The sequence below is a fragment of the Prosopis cineraria genome, unplaced genomic scaffold, assembly GCF_029017545.1.
Source record: "Prosopis cineraria cultivar Desert tree isolate PC_DT_omini unplaced genomic scaffold, ASM2901754v1 PC14, whole genome shotgun sequence".
NCBI classification, from domain to species: domain Eukaryota; kingdom Viridiplantae; phylum Streptophyta; class Magnoliopsida; order Fabales; family Fabaceae; genus Prosopis; species Prosopis cineraria.
In genome coordinates, this window is record NW_026555345.1 from 5,220,664 (window position 1) to 5,237,826 (window position 17,163).

At 34.6% G+C, this 17,163-nt stretch overlaps 2 protein-coding genes, 2 non-coding genes and 1 pseudogene across 4 annotated transcripts; 3 read left to right on the forward strand and 2 right to left on the reverse strand.

Annotated features, from left to right (window-relative positions):
* Positions 1-2,687: 2,687 nt before the first annotated feature.
* TRNAV-CAC (transfer RNA valine (anticodon CAC)) lies at positions 2,688-2,761 on the reverse strand. Its single transcript has one exon. It is a non-coding gene; the product is annotated as a tRNA-Val (tRNA).
* Positions 2,762-5,039: 2,278 nt separating this feature from the next.
* Positions 5,040-7,471, forward strand: LOC129292813 (polyubiquitin-like). Its single transcript, XM_054930464.1, has 2 exons — positions 5,040-5,180; positions 5,887-7,471. Exon 2 carries the CDS (start codon positions 5,887-5,889, stop codon positions 7,258-7,260), a length of 1,374 nt encoding a protein of 457 aa, XP_054786439.1. The 5' UTR covers positions 5,040-5,180; the 3' UTR covers positions 7,261-7,471.
* Positions 7,472-8,320: 849 nt separating this feature from the next.
* On the reverse strand, positions 8,321-8,994 carry LOC129292814 (non-specific lipid-transfer protein 8-like). Its single transcript, XM_054930465.1, has 2 exons — positions 8,560-8,994; positions 8,321-8,475 (listed from the first exon to the last, which is right to left on the reverse strand). Exon 1 carries the CDS (start codon positions 8,930-8,932, stop codon positions 8,561-8,563), a length of 372 nt encoding a protein of 123 aa, XP_054786440.1. The 5' UTR covers positions 8,933-8,994; the 3' UTR covers positions 8,321-8,475; position 8,560.
* A 4,084-nt stretch (positions 8,995-13,078) lies between these two features.
* TRNAL-UAG (transfer RNA leucine (anticodon UAG)) lies at positions 13,079-13,158 on the forward strand. The gene has a single exon. It is a non-coding gene; the product is annotated as a tRNA-Leu (tRNA).
* Positions 13,159-15,416: 2,258 nt separating this feature from the next.
* LOC129293679 (thiamine thiazole synthase 2, chloroplastic-like) lies at positions 15,417-16,951 on the forward strand (annotated as a pseudogene).
* The last annotated feature ends 212 nt before the right edge of the window (positions 16,952-17,163 follow it).

Below are 17,163 nucleotides of genomic sequence, written 5' to 3' on the forward strand. Positions count from 1 at the left end.
TTTAGTTCGATTTGGAGAAAATTGAAGAGAAACTATCTGGTGGGAAGGAGCAATGGATCTGCTACAGGGAGAAGTATAGTTGTAACATACTCCCTCCGGTCCAAATTAACTTTGGGTAGTTAGGAAAGAGAAAGAATGAGGATTTTGGTCACGTAATCATGTAATTAGATAGTCACTAGCACCTGCTTTCCTAATGAGATGATGAGGGACCGGTAAGGATAAAAACACATATGGGATAAACTGTCTACAGTTAGTATTTTTTAGTCAAAACTTCAAATTGTTTTATCTCAGCAAGTAATGGATAGAAATTTGAAATCCAATCCCAGAGAAGATGAAAACACTGGTATGGATGATGGCAACTTAGAATCAAGTTCACATATCTATCTGAGTTGCAGAAGAGAAGAGGAATGCAGGATATCATGGAACATACTCTTTGTCTATGTTTGCTGGGATAATTGGATGGCAAGCTAGATGCAAATATCCGTTTGAGCCCGATGAAAAATTCCGTCAAGGATGCATGATATTCATGAAAGTTTCATTACTAAAAAAATATAAATTAATAGGGAAATTTAGCGAGAAATTTTCTATTCTTCTTTAAAATACTAAATTAGCCAGAGATGTTGATTTGGTAGGTCGACTTAAAATTAGAGAGAGATTGCTAATCTCTTTTTAAAATAAGATAATTAGTAAGGAATTTTATCCCTAACTACTTACTACAAAAAATTGACTTTAGACAATAACTTTTATTTATATATTTAATTATTTTCATTTAAAAATAAAAATTAACTAAAATATTTATTATAAAATTATTTGATATTTAATATTTTCTTTATTTAGGTTCTTTTTCATTAATAAAATAATATTTTATTAAAAATATACTATAAAGAATAATTTAAATAAATATAAATATTTTTAACAAACTAATAATTCAAAATAAAATTTAATATATGTTTTTATTGTTATAATATATTTGTGTATTTAATAACATATATATTTAATTTATCATATAATGACCCAACTAGCAAAGGAGAAAAGTATAAAGCTTGAAAAGTAAGGGATCAAGGGTTCAAGTTTTAGTCTTAACATAAACATAATAAAGATGTGATATAGTAAGAAGCAAGTGACATGGTGTGAGGTAGATGATGGCGTGTCATGAGTTGTCACACGCATGGTGGGTGATGGAACACGAGATAGTAGGTGATATGGCGGTTGATGAGGTACAAAATTATTAGCAATATGTTACAAGTTGATGCACTTATGGTAGGTAATGTGGTATTATTATTTTTAAATATAGATATATTTAGTGAGAGACTAATTACTCGTTAAAATTATTGAATTTTGAATAGCATTAATGAACGATTAGTGAGAGGGATATGGCCTTCGCTAAAAATTAGTGAAGGACTAAATTCGTCAATAAATTCCTTGCTAATCAGTGAGGAAAATATGATTTTTTGCTAATTTTAACGAGCCGGTTTTAGTTATGAATTTAACGAGGGGAGAAATCCCTTACTAAAATGCAATTTTGTGAGGAAAAATGGCATTGTCTCTCACTAAATTTTATTTTTCTAAAGTAGTGTATATTTAGATAGCTTATGGAAGAATGGCGGTCCAAAATATAAACATTTTTCATTAGCTAATTTTAGTTCAAAATATAAATAACTTACTGCATATACTTTTTTTTTTCATTTTATCCCCTGTATTTGTTAACTTAAATTCTTATGCAAAGTTATCTTTCACTCATCATAAAGTGTATTTAGTAATTGACACTAAGGATGAAAGAAAAAACAATACCCTCTTTAGTTTGTATATATAGGGCAAATAGAGAAGTTTTGTTGAGTTCTTTTTATAAGTCATATAATTAAATTTTTCTAGGAGAGTAAGTTCTAAGGGGATCAATTAATTTAAATTAAATCCTAATCAATTTTAGAATACCAACAAATCTCTTGGTCGTTTAGTGGTAATAAGTTTAATAGCTTCAAAGGTTTACAAGTTTAGCTGTCAATGTTACAATTTTGTTATGATGTATTTCAATTTGTTTTTAAAATTTTGAAAAGGTTGAAGAATAATAATAGGTAACGGATAAATGGAGGATCTATTTATTTTGTTGATAAAGAAATAATAATAAAGAATAAATAATAGAGTTAATATTTTTTAACATTAAAATTGAATATTTATATTTCATGTTAAAATTTAAAAAATAAGTTACAAATGTATCACAATTAAATTGTAACATTTGGAATCAAACTTATAAATATTTATAACTATTAAACTTATTATTATTAAAAGATCAACTCTAAAATTGAAACGGATTTAACTTTAAATTAATTGATTCTCTTAAACCTTAACTGTCATTCTCTCATAACTTAATTGTTCTTAGAGTTAGACAAGGATACATCCCATCAACAAAATGACGTTGGAAGGTTAAATTGGATTACACTAATTATCTACAATATGAACGGACACTTTAGAAAAGAAAACGTACACCTGAAGTAAGCCACCAACGTTGACTACAAGAGTGTCACCCACCAGAATCACGCTAGATGAGCAAAGCGTGAGATAACCAAACCCCACAAGTTGGTTCAATAAATATTAATTAAGTTACGTTGACAACTGGCCAAAAAGGTAACGTTGCCTCAAGTAGGTGCCCAAAGAAGGAAAGCTGTGAACTAAAACGAAACAAATAATCTTGTCTGAGCCCGGGTTCGAACCGGGGACCTCTAGTGTGTGAGACTAGCGTGATAACCAACTACACCACCCAGACAAGTTATTGACAACGGGTTTAAAAAAAAAAAAAAGAATGATGACAGAAATTTCAACTGATACCTGACCCATAGCACAACACAATGCTTCAACGTATTACTCCATTTTCAAATAAAAAAAAAATAATTCACATAGTTTAAAAAAATTAGTTAAATGTAATAATTATACTTAAAATTTAAAAATATTAAATTAAGTTATCCTTATAATTAATGAAATAAATTTATTTTGTGGAGATAAGCACAAGCTTTATGAGAGATAATTTGAAACATGTGATAAATATTTTTTAAAATTTATAATTTTGATTATAAAAAAAAGAGACATATATGACAATTCCTCTTACAATTTTTTTTTTTTAAAGGAAGGAGTACAAAAGGGTGGATTAGAGTTGGGGTGGGGGGTTCCGTGATTATAATATTTTAAGTTCGGTATTAGTTGATACTTTTCCTAATGAGTTTCTCGATTCTGTTACTGGTTTACTTTTTTATTAATTTAATCTAAACTTATTGAATGTCTAGGCATCTTTTTGGTCATGAATAGCATTGAATTGAGTTATTGACTTACACTAACAAAATAATTTAAAACTATATTATTTGATATTGTTAATAATCTAAATTTGAGTTGGTTGAATTAACAATGTCTAAATTGAAGATCTTGAATAGGAGTAGCCTCTGTTTTACTGAATTATGTATCCCAATGACCAATGTATTTTTGTGGAGTTATAACTTATAAAATAATTATAATTAATAATTAATTAGAACAATAAAATGAATTTTAATTTTCCCCCTTTATTTGGAGGTTCACTGTCATTTGGGACACGGATTCTCTCTTCCCTTCTTTGCCCTTTATAGCCATTAGATCAAGGTTTAGATTTTTCCAATTTGATTTCCTATAAAACTATTATTAAAATATTAAATTATAAAAAAATAAATAATAAAATTTAAACTGCTAAAATTTAATAAAAAAAATAAAAGTACAATAAAAGTAAAGTAAAATAAAATAAAATAAAATAAAATAAAATATTGTAAAAGAGATCAAATCTTAATCTAATGATTAGAAATTAAAAAAAAAAAAGGAGGGAAAGAGGATTGAAAGGAAGATGAGAGAATCTTCTTTCCTATCGTTTGGTACTCTATTTTGGGAGAGGATTCTCTACTCTTTCTTTCCATTCTCTTCCCCTCCTTTTCTCAATTTCAAACCATCAAATCAAGATTTTAAATAATTCAGATTTGATCTCTTTCAAAATATTTTACTTTATTTTACTTTTACTGCATTTTTAATGTTGTTTTTAAATTTTAGTCATTTGAATTTTATTATTTATATTTTTATTAATTTAATATTTTAATAATAATTGTATAAGAGATTAAATTTGAATAGTTTAAATCTTAATGTAATGGCTAGCAAGGGAAAAAAATGGAAGAGGATGAGAAGCAAGAGGAAAGAATCCATATCCTGACATTTTTTGCTAATTGTTTTGGTCTTTCAAGCCCCAATGTTATTTGTATTAAAGTTTGTTTGAGGAGGGGGCAAAATGATTTTATGTATCTAGATCATTAAAACTTGAATGAATCTTGTATTATCACCATTATTATTTGGAAACCGTTCATGCACGAAGCAGAACCTGACAAATAATTAGATTTATTATTGTGACTTGTTCCTATCCACGTAATCATCTCCCATCCAATGTAGGGGTCGTTGGAGAGAAAAAGAAAAGATTTTTTTTAAAAAAAAAAGGAAGGAAAGAAAATCCACACAATCTCGCTGATTGTTAGATTTATTTTTATGACTTATTCCTGTCCACATGATCATCTCACGCGCGAATGAGGAGTCCACCTCACAATGAACATCCGATTAATGATCTTAACAATATTTTTATGAACTAATATTGCTGAAATCAATATATCTACATATATTTAAATCCTACTATTTCTCAGTAGTTAGTAGAATCAGTACTCCTAAATTCACCCGTGTATGTATTATTAAATTTTAATTTTTTAATTCATAAGTCAGAAAAGCCCGGGGAGCGACCAACAAATCAAGAGTTCATTCACACAACCACCACTGGGCCATCCAATAATGGAGCGTGGGCCCAAAAAATGCCCATTTGCCGTAAAATATCACTCGCCTGTGGGCCCAATGATAAAGAATAGCCTCTGTCCTCCTAAAGATAACGTCGTTACCACGGTAACCCGACGGAGAATGCAATGAATATATTCCGAACGTTGCCGCCTCTGTAGCCACTTGTGACACGTCATGGGACACGCGTTAGGAAATGATTGGCCCAATGGTCACGCTTCGACGTTGCCGTAACGAAGCCGTTCACCTCTTTTTGTTATAAAAGGAGCCTCCTGCCCCTTCTTCTTTCGCATTTCAATTTCATCTACGCTTCTTCTACCAAAAAAGCCTTCCAAGACTCTGTCAAGGTATTCTTCGTTTTCCCTTCTTTCTTTGTTTTCCTTTCTTGTTCTTGATGATAGGCTATTTAATTTAGATTCTTTTCCTCACATTCCTGTGCCTGTTAGGGATGATCTTGTATTTGTTCAGCTTGTGTTGGATCTGTATCGTTTTGCCTTTTTTTTTGTTCCAAATTATTTGACCTACTTATGGATCTGCAAAGAATCGTTTAGATATGGTTTGTTTTCCTTTTTATATAAAGATATTTTAATGAGCCGAATCAAGGTTGATTCGGATTTACCGAGGAGTTCTTTCGGCGTAAGCAGATTGATGCCAAAAGAACTTTTAGGGATTTCCCGATAATCCTTTGTTTTTGTTCACATGTTTTATTCGTGAAAAAGACGCGCGGATCTAAAGGCTGGGTATCTGTGTTTATTGTTTCGATTTGAAAGTCCTCGATTGATTAATCATAAGTAGCTTTGGATACCGCATCGTGAGGCGGCTTCTTGTTTGAGTTCTTTTGTGATTGTCTCTGACCGACTTCAAATATTTTATCCGCTGAAAAAGACATTCAGATCTGTTCCTGAAGCTAATAACCTCTTGCGGATTTATTTTTTGTTTCCCCCCATTGAAAAAAGAAAGATTTCGAGTGATTTATCTAGATCAATTCATAATCTTGTTTGCCTTGTTGGAATTTTGCTATCACTGTTTAATCTGTGTTTTTGTATAATGTAGATGCAAATCTTCGTCAAGACCCTCACCGGCAAGACCATCACTCTCGAAGTCGAGAGCTCTGACACCATCGACAATGTCAAGGCCAAGATCCAAGACAAGGAGGGCATCCCCCCAGACCAGCAGAGGCTGATCTTCGCGGGGAAGCAGCTCGAGGACGGTCGTACCCTTGCTGACTACAACATCCAAAAGGAATCCACCCTCCACCTCGTCCTCCGTCTCCGTGGTGGGATGCAAATCTTTGTAAAGACTCTCACCGGCAAGACCATCACTCTTGAGGTCGAGAGCTCCGACACCATCGATAATGTTAAGGCCAAGATCCAAGACAAGGAGGGCATCCCCCCAGACCAGCAGAGGCTGATCTTCGCCGGGAAGCAGCTTGAGGACGGCCGGACCCTTGCCGACTACAACATCCAAAAGGAATCCACCCTCCACCTCGTCCTCCGTCTCCGTGGTGGTATGCAAATCTTTGTTAAGACTCTCACTGGCAAGACCATCACTCTTGAGGTCGAGAGCTCCGACACCATTGATAATGTCAAGGCCAAGATCCAAGATAAGGAGGGCATACCCCCAGACCAGCAGAGGCTGATCTTCGCCGGAAAGCAGCTTGAGGATGGTCGTACCCTAGCCGATTACAACATTCAAAAGGAGTCTACCCTCCACCTTGTCCTCCGTCTTCGTGGTGGCATGCAAATCTTCGTCAAGACCCTCACAGGGAAGACCATAACCTTGGAGGTGGAGAGCTCAGACACCATTGACAACGTGAAGGCGAAAATCCAAGACAAGGAGGGTATCCCACCAGACCAGCAGAGACTCATCTTCGCTGGTAAGCAGCTCGAGGATGGCCGCACCTTGGCCGACTATAATATCCAGAAGGAGTCTACCCTCCACCTTGTCTTGCGTCTCCGTGGTGGCATGCAGATTTTCGTGAAAACCCTGACTGGGAAGACCATCACTCTCGAGGTTGAGAGCTCAGACACCATCGACAACGTTAAGGCTAAGATTCAAGACAAGGAGGGTATTCCCCCAGACCAGCAGAGGTTGATATTTGCTGGAAAGCAGCTGGAAGACGGACGTACACTTGCAGACTACAACATTCAGAAGGAATCGACCCTCCACCTTGTCCTTCGTCTCAGAGGAGGCATGCAGATTTTCGTCAAGACCTTGACCGGCAAGACCATCACTTTGGAGGTGGAGAGTTCGGACACCATTGACAACGTCAAGGCCAAGATTCAGGACAAGGAGGGGATCCCACCAGACCAGCAGAGGCTTATCTTTGCTGGGAAGCAGCTCGAAGACGGAAGGACCCTTGCCGATTACAACATCCAGAAGGAGTCCACCCTTCACCTCGTGCTTCGCCTTCGTGGTGGAAACTGAGCGTCATTGGCCGGATTTTGCCTTTGTTGGTCCCTTTCTGTTGTGTGGTGGTTTATGTGTTCTGAAGAAATTGAAGTGTCGGGGTCCTTTGTTGGCCCCTCAAATAAATTTGTGTGATGTTTTCTATCAGTTTGTTTATATTTCCGTACTCTTAAATGTCTAGTGTCCCCCGCTAATACGGGTTTATAATAAAATGTTTTCTATTAATCCATCTTGGCTGGCTGTGTGTTGATCTGATACCCGTTCAATCGAGCCGGAAAGTGTGGTTTGATTATAAATTGAGAAAGCAGGTAAGGTTACTGGATCTGGAAAGATATCCGTGTGCTGACGTCTGGTCGTTGTTTATGCTGCGTTAACTATATATATCCAAGGCAATGTGGGAGCCAAAAGAGTTAGGCTTCAATACAAGGAAATGTCGATGATACGTGGGAGTGTGTTCTTTGGAATGAAATGGTGGTGGGGGGATTAGCTATGGAACCTGATAAGTTTTTTGGGTAGTATTATATCAACATGAAAAATTGATGTATACACTGTTTATCTCTTCGGCAAAAAATGATGCGAAATGCATTTGTTTTAAGAAAAAGCGCTCCTATGAGATAGGTTTTTCATCTCTTTCATGAACTATTATACCATAACACTATTTTTTCAGCAAGATCAAGTAAATTATATCTGAATTTTTCATAAAATTCAATACAGATGATCAATACTTTTCATAATAGACAAAAGCTCTTGAAATAAAATATTTTGCTACACGAGTCTCTAGTTTAAGTTTGAAGTAAATTTTTTACCATTTTTTTAAAAATAAATTATATTTAAATATATTAGAGAAATAGATAAGAAAATTTATACCTATACTAAACTTAGAAAACATGTGTAATTTGACATCTATATCTTGTTAGGAATACCAAATATTTAAAGAGTAATATTTGTATTTGCATTTGGTTGGTTGGTGAACGATCTATGTGTGAATTCATCAAAAACTTGATCACTGAGCATGCCGAAAAGATTATTGGACGCTGGTCAAAGGAGAAAAGATAATTGATTATTGGACATTTTTATTTATGTCGAATCCATACATACATACACAGAAGATACCGAGAAAGACTGGCAGATTGCCGATGAGGATTCACTATTGTTAAGTCCTAAAAACCCTCCTTCAGTTTCAGTATGTTTCTGCTTCACTTGATCCTTCTCAATTCTCACCATCCTAGAAACCTGCAAATAACGAAGTTACGAAAGTCCATTTTTCAAACCCAAATAATACAGAAAATCAGAACTGCTTTGATTAAATTAAATGACCTTAGTAGGAACAGTCCTGGGAGGGATCGGCGGGGATGGGAGGAAGGTCCTTGACGCAAGCTTGACGGAGCTGTTCAACCCTCTGGGCAAGGATTGGAGGCTGAAACTTGGCGTCTCTGAAACAATAACACACTGCCTTTCGTGTCTCAGCTGAACTGCACATGGCACTCAGTTGCATGCCAGCGAGGCAGCACCTCGGTGACGGCTCGCCGGAACCTCCACCTTCCAGAAACTCAAAACACGGCACCATCGTGCTCATCGCTTGGCTGCACGCCACGCAAGGCACGTCATTTCCTTGCTTAATTACTGTTCCTGTGCTTCCATGCCACACCAGGGCCATGAAAAGCAAACCCCATGTTGCAGATGAAGCCATCGTCGGTTTCCTGGAATTCCCCTGTTCTTCAGCTCTTAAAACAGAGTTCTGTATTTATAGCCATCAAGTGATCCATTGTATCCGCAAGATCTGGTATTGATTTTGCACATAACTGAATCGGATATTGATTCAGGACAATCAATCATAATAAAACCGTTTTTGTCTCTTGTGCTAGGGAGAAGCAAAATCTTGCCGTTGTTACAATAGCGATAAATGCTTTCATTATGAACCCACTTTGTATTTATGAAACATTTACGTACTGAGCACGAGCAACAAGATTACTTGTCAATCCCATGGGCTAAGAGAACAGTCCTCTGGGGAAGTTGGGTAGCGTTGAGAGTATTTGCAACAATCATAAATGGATATGGCATGACATGTTGACCTAAAATATTAGGTGTTAAGTTAACGAGTCTTTTCCATTTATACACTTCTCCTCCGTCTCAATTATATTTGATATGAGACATTTTTCCGCATCAAACCAAGTTTTTCATGCTTCAAGTCCTAACAAGACAAGTGGTAGATGAGGAATTTACATGAGGTGGTGGTAGTTCCACCAATTCGACTTTGATACACATTTGTCTGAATCAAGTACGGCCCCCTGTTCTGTTCCCCAAGAACTCAAAATCAATCTCGTCTCTTTCTGGTCCTGCTCCGTTCTCTGAACACGTCTGCAACATCAAATCCAGTAATCCACCATCAAGTTCTAAACCCCAGAGAAAATTGCTTTACAACTTATATTCTCAGTTCTCTTCAGTTTGAATATGATGCAGAATTCAAACACTTACGTAGAATTCTGTAACTACACCAGCAGAGTCGCCACCTGCTTACCAGGTTCATTTCATGCTGAACCACCCAACCAAATATGTACCTTTGCTTTGTAGGCGTGGGGGAGAAGGTGGAATCAGAAAGAGAGAGAAAGGAGATGGAGAAAAACAGAGAGATGGGAAAATGAAGGTGGTGGCCCCAAAAGAATGGTTATTTCGCTTCTGTTATGAAATGTAGTATTATAAATTTATAATAAATATAAACCATAGATTACAAATCAATTATCTGAATTTTAGATCAGTTTTATGAACACTACAGATATCATCACCTCAAAATGTGGGGAACTTTCTCTTAAAATGAAATGTTATGCTGCACTCTAGTTTCGTTTAAAGATTTTCACAAACACATATATTTATATATATATAGGTTAATATAAGGTATTTCAGTTAAAAGAAATAAAATCAGACTATAATACATATATATATATATATATGATTAAAATAGATAACAAAAAATCTACGTAATTATACTAAACTCAGAAAACAAGTGTACTGCCTTGGCTTTATGCATGCATAGAGACCCACGCAACCAATCTAGATTAATAAATGTTTTGATCATAGCAATGCTTGCTATCTTGTCTCCGTGGGTCGCTGCAATGGTTCAAACCGCACGGCACAGGTTCGAGAGTTTGCTACCAAAATGTTTCATTCATAACAAAATATAAAATTTAAGATTGTGTTTGTATGGGTAAATTTAAGTTAAAAATTTAAATTTAAAATTTTATATTTAAAATCTTACATTTAAAATTTATAGATTCTAAATCCTTGTTTGAATGATATAAAAAATTTTAAATTTTAAATTTTACATTTGAATTTAAAAAAAATTTGAAAGATTGGTCAAACTAGATAATTTGAATGGCCAACGATTAGACAAACAAATTCAATTGGCATTGTGGCACTGATCACGATCGGGATAAGACCTCCGACTTTCATTGGGACCAAACTAACAAGGACAATTGAGACCGACCAATGCCAACGATTGAGATTGGACGATCAACTTTCATTGAGACTAGACTGATGGTGATGATAAGGATCAGATGGTTGACTTCTACCAGGACTGGACAGTCAGCGATGATGGGGACTGGATGACTGACTTTTACTTGGATCGAACCGACGGTGACAAAGGGGATTGGATTGCCGACTTTCATCGGGACCAAATCGACATGTTTGATCCCTGTCGTCAGTCCAATCTAAGTGGATCTTGTCGTTTGATTCTTGTCATCGGTTAGGTCTTGCTCGTCATTGTTGGTTTAGTGTTGGTGGAATCGACCATCCAATCCCGGTGGCGGCCGTCGGTTCGGTCCGTTAGAAGTTAGCCATCTGATCCTTGTCAACGATGACAGCTTGTTTTTGTAAACTTTGGCAGTTCAGTCTAAATACCGTTAACAAGTTGATTAAGCCTTATATGAGTCAAAGTACAAAAGAGCTTGATTTAGGATTTGAAATAATAGAAATTTAAAAAGGATTTTAAATTATAAAGAAATTAAGGAAGAATTTGAATTTAAATTTTGATCAAATTCAAATGTATACATTTTTAATTATCCAAACAATGAATTTAGCTCAAATTTAAATTCAAATTCATATGTATCCAAACATAGCATAAAAGTGTTCAATTTGTACCTGTCTCAATTGATCAGGATGGGATCGAACACAAGATTGCCTTCGAGATGTCCCGTCTTAAATATTATATATATACATACATATTATTTTTTATTATTTTTATTTTAAAAATATATATTAAATATATTAATATAATTTATATTTATATTAATTATAATTTCAATATGTGAAAGTTTTATTTAAAATTAAATTTATTTTATATTGATAATTTTAATGATACAAAATAAGCAGTACATGTAATATCTTTTTTTATAATATATTAAATATATTAATATAATTTATGCTTATATCTATTATTATTTAATAACTTTTATTTATCTTGTATTTCTTGATTTATTTTCAAAATAATAACTAGCTTAACATATTTCAATTGAAGAAAAAAATAATAATTTGATGTTGTACCCGACTTACTTATTGTTATTACTCTTATAGTATAGAGATCACTTATAATTGGTATCATAATGTGTTATACATTTTATAGTATTGATTGATGTAATTCAATAATTAACTTTAAATTATTATGATTTATGCACTTGTATTGTTTTGATTTTAAATTTAATAAATTATATAATTTAAAATTTTAATAAATGCTATTATCTATATCTTTTTTTTATATTATCTAATTTATTAAGATGGTAGGGCATCCAACTTTTGTCTCGATCCCATCCCAATTTTTAACAGGATGGGACAAAGAACAAAAGTTCAATCCCAATCATTTTTTGAAACAAGACACAGGATAGAAGTGTTTCGGTCCCATCCTGTCTCTTGAACACTTCTAATAAAACTGTTTGATAAGAACATACTATTGAAAAATATATTTAAATATGAGAAATTCTTATGTAAATTAGATACACCACATCATTTGTGATTTATACAATAAAAATATAACATTCAGATATCATTAAATATAAATTAATGCCGATATTACTAATAGTAGAAAGAGAATAAGTAAAAAAAATTAAATATGCATTTTGTTATAAAAATAAAATTAATTAAAATAATGTTAAATAAAATTTAATTTAAGTACTTGGAGCATTTTAATTGTATATGTTACAAATGATATGACTTAGTGTGTATTTAGTTTTCAGTTTACCAAAAGTTAGTTTGTTAAAAGTTTATTTAGTAAAAGTTAGTTTAATAAAAATCAATTATTATATTAAAATTTATGTCTGGATATAATTTTTTTAAAAGTTAGTTTAATAAATTAAAAATTATTTGGATTAATGATAATTTATTCTTTTAAAATATACTTTTAAATATACAATGATAAAAAATGATATTAATTTATGATAATTTTTAATTTTTATTTTACAAATATAATATATTATAAATATTTAAAAAATGTAAAAAAATTTAAAATAACATAAAATTTTAGATATTATATAATAAGAATAAAAAATATATAGATAAATATTATCTTATCTCAGAAAGTAACAAAATAAAGCTTCACATTTAGCTTATTCTAAAAAAACTTTTAAAAAATACATTTAATTTTATTAAATTATACCCAAACAACTTTTGACATTCCACGTTCCGAAGTAAAACAGCGCGAAATGTGAAAAGTGCGGTGCCTTACTTGATCAATCTAAAGATTTCTCTTCAAGTATTACTATTGAGAGGATGTCAACATATCGGTTGGTGAGCACTGGAACCGTATGTTACGGATATAAAAATTTTGATAGATATTCTGATTTCAATTAAGGACAGTTTGGCCGAGTGGTCTAAGGCGCCAGATTTAGGCTCTGGTCCGAAAGGGCGTGGGTTCAAATCCCACAGCTGTCACTGTGTTCAAATTTTTTCCCCTTCCTAAGCAACAGCTCTTTCCCGAACCATCAAGATCTTGGTAATTCTCTCCGCAGCATCGCCTAGCACGTTCTTTTTTAAATTCTATTTATTTGACAGCCTTTCCTAAGAAACCAAAAGAGAAAAAAAAAAAAAAACTTCTGATTAAAAACACAATTTTTAAAAGAGTTCGAACGAGAAGGTACCTCTTAACGCAAGATCTGAATTAACGTGCTCTGTAAATCCAGTTTCATAAACATGTCTTTCTTAGGTCTGTTCTTGTCTTGAAAGCCATATCCTGTCATCGTCTTTGTCTAAATGGTCTAACGACAAGCCCAATCAAGCCTTCGTATGATCGAGTTTGGTCTTCTTAGTGCACGCATCTTGCTTTTAAGATTGAATGGGATTCTTTATAGATTAGATATATCATACTTAGAAGGGAAAACATGGTCCACCACATGCTTCGTTTAGCCGAGTGAAGGTTGAAGCCTTCTTAGAATTCCAGACACAATAATGGAGACGACTTTCTTTTGTTCTGCTCCTTCAAGGACAATCACAATAAGTTGAGAAGTACTCTGTCATCAATTGAATATCAACTAGAAGTGGTTTGGATCATTGAAGAGAATAGATCTTTGGTAGTAAATTCCCTGATTTTCTTTGATTGAAGAACACCACAAAACCATGGAAGCCTTTAAAAGCATGACAGGTTTATTTCTATCTAATTTTTAAAATTTTTATCCCCTAACCTAGCTTTTTTTCATAAGAAAAGGATACACGCACATAAGTGTGTTAACATTGAGTTATCATTAAAATAACTGACCGTTGACTTTTTTATTTAATTGTTGACAAGAGAAAAGTACACAAAAAACCTTATTATTTACAAAGTATACAAATATTTTTTCTATAATAAAAAATTACTTCACAATTTAAATTTTAAAATTGTAACTTTACAATGGACACAGAGTGTGGATTCTATCTAGAAGTAGGAAAAAAAAAACATTTTTAAAGAGTATAAAAAAAAGTTTGTTAGCTTTGCAAATGATAAGACACTTTTAAATACATTTCCATTCTCAACTATCAAATAGAATAAATAATCAGAATCTTTCAACTTTTCATTCACTACATGAAATTCATTGCATGTGATTCAAATCTAGTTTCATCAAGTAGAGAAATCAAAAAGAAATCACCATCATGTAAAGAAATCAAGCCTTTGCTAATTGGGTCCATTACTTTCTTACAGTATTAATCAAAAAGAAATTGATCAAAATTAAATGGACCTTGATTCTTGTTGCCCTAAAAAGGTTCTAGAAAGTTTAATTGAAAAAAAAGAAGAAGTGTGTGTGTGTGTGTGGACTTAGCGTCTTATATGTCAGCAGGACTTGCCTAATTCATATATTTATTTCTTCTATAATATGTCTATAATAATTCTTTTTGCAGTGTTGTTGCATCAGAGAAAGAGAGAATGTAATTACAAAATTAACTATACAAAGAAACTTAAATTCAAATATTATTATATTCATTAATTATTTATTTTGTGAATTCAGGAGTTCCTAATCAAAAGTATGATGGGATCATTATCTTACAAGTGGAGGGGTGATTATGAGTTGGGATTAGCATCAAGGACTTGTTGAACATGATCTCACTTTCACTACTCCTCATTTCTACATACACATGATCACCGTGTTTAGCCTTTGTTGAAAAGATGATTATTGACATAAATATCTCACACGGTGTTCCGAGCATGTCCCCAAACTCATTTTCATAGAATATAACTGGATATAATGTGGCCCATGTTCTATTCCCTCTTCGTATCTTGCCCTTTCTAAGCCAATGTTCCCCACCATATCCAGGAGATCTTGGCAGTTTCAGGGAAGAAAACAGATACTAACTTGTAAGTATATCTGAAATAATTATGCCAAAATTGACTTCAATCACATTTCTGAGCCGTTCAAATTCTATTTCTCTCATTCGAAACTCAGATTGTTTTATTCAGATTTTTATTTTATTCTATCACCTGATTCTTGAGAACATGAAGCATCACTAACACCTACCCAAACTAATTTAAATCTACATTGTGAGATTATAATTATCAACCATAAATTCAAGTATACCTTAAAAATGTCTTTAATATTTATATATAATATGACTACATATTTTAAGATTTGAATTTGAGATTTGCTGATTCAATTTTTTTTTTGACAAATTAAATCAAATGTAGTGGGATCCATTAAATATTTCACTGACCTCTGCTTATAAACCCACCCCACTTACACTCTTCAATCTCATGACTCTCTCAATTTTCCTCCTTTAGATAGAACACTCAAAGAAGCAGCCTTTCTTTCTTCTTCCATGGCAGCCATGGCCATTGCAACTCTCACCCCCTCTCTTTATTCAAACCCTAAATCCTCTTTCACTGCCTCATCCTTCCATGGCACGCCCATTCATTCTTCTCGCTTCAAGGCCATCAAATCCACCGCCACCTCCTCCACGATCTCCATGTCCCTAACCTCACCACCTTACGATCTCCAGTCCTTCAAATTCCAGCCCATCAAAGAATCCATGGTCTCCCAAGAAATGACCCGCCGATACATGACCGACATGATCACCTACGCCGACACCGACGTCATCGTCATTGGTGCCGGCTCCGCCGGACTCTCCTGCGCCTACGAGCTCAGCAAGAACCCCTCCGTCCAGTAGCGATCATCGAACAATCCGTCAGCCCCGGCGGCGGTGCGTGGCTAGGCGGGCAGCTCTTCTCCTCCATGGTGGTCCGCAAGCCGGCCCATCTGTTCCTGGACGAGCTGGGCGTCGAGTACGACGAGCAAGAGGACTACGTCGTGATAAAGCACGCGGCCGTGTTCACGTCCACCATCATGAGCAAGCTGCTGGCTCGGCCGAACGTGAAGCTGTTCAACGCAGTGGCCGTGGAGGATTTGATCGTGAAAGAAGACAGAGTGGCCGGGGTGGTGACGAACTGGGCGTTGGTGTCGATGAACCACGACACACAGTCGTGCATGGACCCGAACGTGATGGAGGCGAAGGTGGTGGTAAGCTCTTGTGGACACGACGGGCCGTTCGGCGCCACTGGAGTGAAGAGATTGAAGAGCATCGGCAAGATCGATAGCGTTCCAGGGATGAAGGCGCTGGACATGAACGCTGCAGAAGATGCGATTGTGAGGCTGACGAGGGAGGTCGTGCCTGGCATGATCGTCGCTGGTATGGAAGTTGCCGAAATTGATGGAGCCCCAAGAATGGTATGTCATCTTCTTCCTTGGTTTGATATATATATATATATAGAGAGAGAGAGAGAGAGAACATACTTGTATTGTATCGTTTCGTCTGAAAACGTTTGACGAATTGTCGAAATTAATGTTGAAGGGTCCGACCTTTGGGGCGATGATGATATCGGGGCAGAAGGCGGCACATCTGGCTTTGAAGGCGTTGGGGAAGGAGTAGAACAATACGATTGGTGGGACTTGTGAAGTTAGCAGTGAAGAAACTGAGCTCATTTTTGCCTCTGCTGACACTGAAGACATTGTTGATGCTTATATATATATATATATATATATATATATATGAAGTTGGAAGTTTTTGTTGTAATTTTTACTGCTCTTGTAGTTTCCGTAGTTTTGAAGCAAATGTGTAAAGGGTAAAAGAATGTGAATGAAGCAGAGACATTTCAGTTTGTCTCACTTTAATATTGCAGATTAATCACCAGCATGTATAGGTGAGGCCGTACGTGGTGACACATTGGAATTAATTAATGAAATTAAATAAATGTGGAATGTTGAAATTCGGCAGGCCATATATTTCAAAAGAGAAAAGCTGATCACACTAAGAATGCATGTGATGTGTAACAGCGTGCGTTGAGAATTGCAGAAATCACAGACATGTACACTGCTCTTCAATAATAAACACATTAAAGAGTTACCATAATTAATCCAGTTGTGTCCCATATATATATATATATATGAACCATCATGAAAGAACAGAATTGGGTGTTAT